This window comes from Etheostoma spectabile, chromosome 13 (assembly GCF_008692095.1).
Source record: "Etheostoma spectabile isolate EspeVRDwgs_2016 chromosome 13, UIUC_Espe_1.0, whole genome shotgun sequence".
NCBI classification, from domain to species: domain Eukaryota; kingdom Metazoa; phylum Chordata; class Actinopteri; order Perciformes; family Percidae; genus Etheostoma; species Etheostoma spectabile.
In genome coordinates this window covers 30,183,984-30,185,321 of record NC_045745.1, presented here as the reverse complement: position 1 = coordinate 30,185,321, position 1,338 = coordinate 30,183,984, and the positions used below count along the sequence as shown (strand labels likewise).

Below are 1,338 nucleotides of genomic sequence, written 5' to 3'. Positions count from 1 at the left end.
AAAAAAAAGTGTTGTAAAATTGAACCACTTTTCATCTCATTTGCACAACTTGACTATTGTAGTAGAACAAAACAAACACTAATGACATGACAGGAATATAAATCCCACCTTTTTCACTCTCCTTTGTCAGTGGTAGAGGGGCACTCTGGTATGTTGCATTCTCTACTTCAGGGCGTCTTTTGTACTTCTGCCTTCCACCTCGGACCCTGTCAAGACGAACTCCTACAATGGAAAAACACAGAATAGACATATACCATACTTAGAATAGAAGGCCTTTATTTTCATTATACACATGCCTGTGCAACGAGATTGAAGCAACCCCTTTCCAGTGTCAACAAGAAGGAACATAACAGGAACAAAATATAAATGATATAATATCAAAGACAGGCTACAGAGCTTCTGCACACCATGAACACTCACCCTCTTTCAGCATGCCTACTTTGAGGCACTTAGTGAAGCGGCATGCCTGACAAGCCTTTCTGCGCCTCTTGGTGATCTCACACTCATTTGATGCTGGACAGCTGTATTCAATGTTACCTTTATGAACCAACAGAAAATATAAATTTACAGTTAAGAAGATAAAGACTTGTGATGATGTGATGTGGTGAACATGCAATCGTCTTAAGCTGGAAATCACACAAGGTAACCTGCCCACCACGTACAGTACAATAACTGCCACGTGTTCAAGGTTATGGTTTGACAGACCAGCAAAAACCGGATGAGTTGGCTGTAGCGACAGTGTACTGAGACATGTTAAAGAATAACGTTATTAGTATGTGGTGTGGGTCCTTATTCTGATTACTTAGAACTTTCCCCCCCATTTCGGAGACTGGAATGCACCAAGCTGTTCCAGGTTGGTACTGGAGTTATGATCCTTTGTGCTTTGCCCGACACTCAAGCCATTCCAGCCCGCCTACAGGTATAACAAACATCCCATTTCTCTCCAATACATACTGCAAATTAGCTGTAAATTAGTTTACAGCCACAACTAACACAACAAGATATTTTCAAAACATGCAAAAAGCTTCCTATTGACTGCAAGCAAATAAAATTTAAAGAAATATCTGTACTATTTACTATATCTTAATAGTCTTAACTACTTATGGTTTCAAGTTAAAGGAGAATTCTGGCCATTTATTTACATTAATCTTGATTGTCAGAAGTGCTTTTGAATGAAAAAACCCTGACCTCAATCGATGCAGGCAACATGGAGTAGGCGCAGCTACGTTTACGAGCTTCCACTGAGCTAAAACGGCGATTGTTGGGGGAAGTTTCAGAGAGGCTTTGTGCCTCTTAACAGACACACAATGCAATTAAAATGTCTGTGCAACATGAACA

The 1,338-nt window shown here is 40.1% G+C and overlaps 1 protein-coding gene and 1 long non-coding RNA gene across 4 annotated transcripts in view; one reads left to right on the top strand and one right to left on the bottom strand.

The window, feature by feature from the left end:
- esrra (estrogen-related receptor alpha) overlaps positions 1 to 1,338 on the bottom strand; it is a 17,786-nt gene that overhangs the window by 8,661 nt on the left and 7,787 nt on the right. For all 3 annotated transcript variants that reach the window (XM_032532720.1, XM_032532717.1, XM_032532719.1), the window contains 2 exons: positions 421 to 537; positions 109 to 222 (listed from right to left, as the gene is read on the bottom strand). In XM_032532720.1, coding sequence (XP_032388611.1) covers positions 109 to 222; positions 421 to 537 — 231 coding nt within the window. The remainder of the gene's footprint in view (positions 1 to 108; positions 223 to 420; positions 538 to 1,338) is intronic.
- LOC116699973 (uncharacterized) overlaps positions 1 to 1,338 on the top strand; it is a 22,970-nt gene that overhangs the window by 18,454 nt on the left and 3,178 nt on the right. The window lies entirely within an intron of this gene.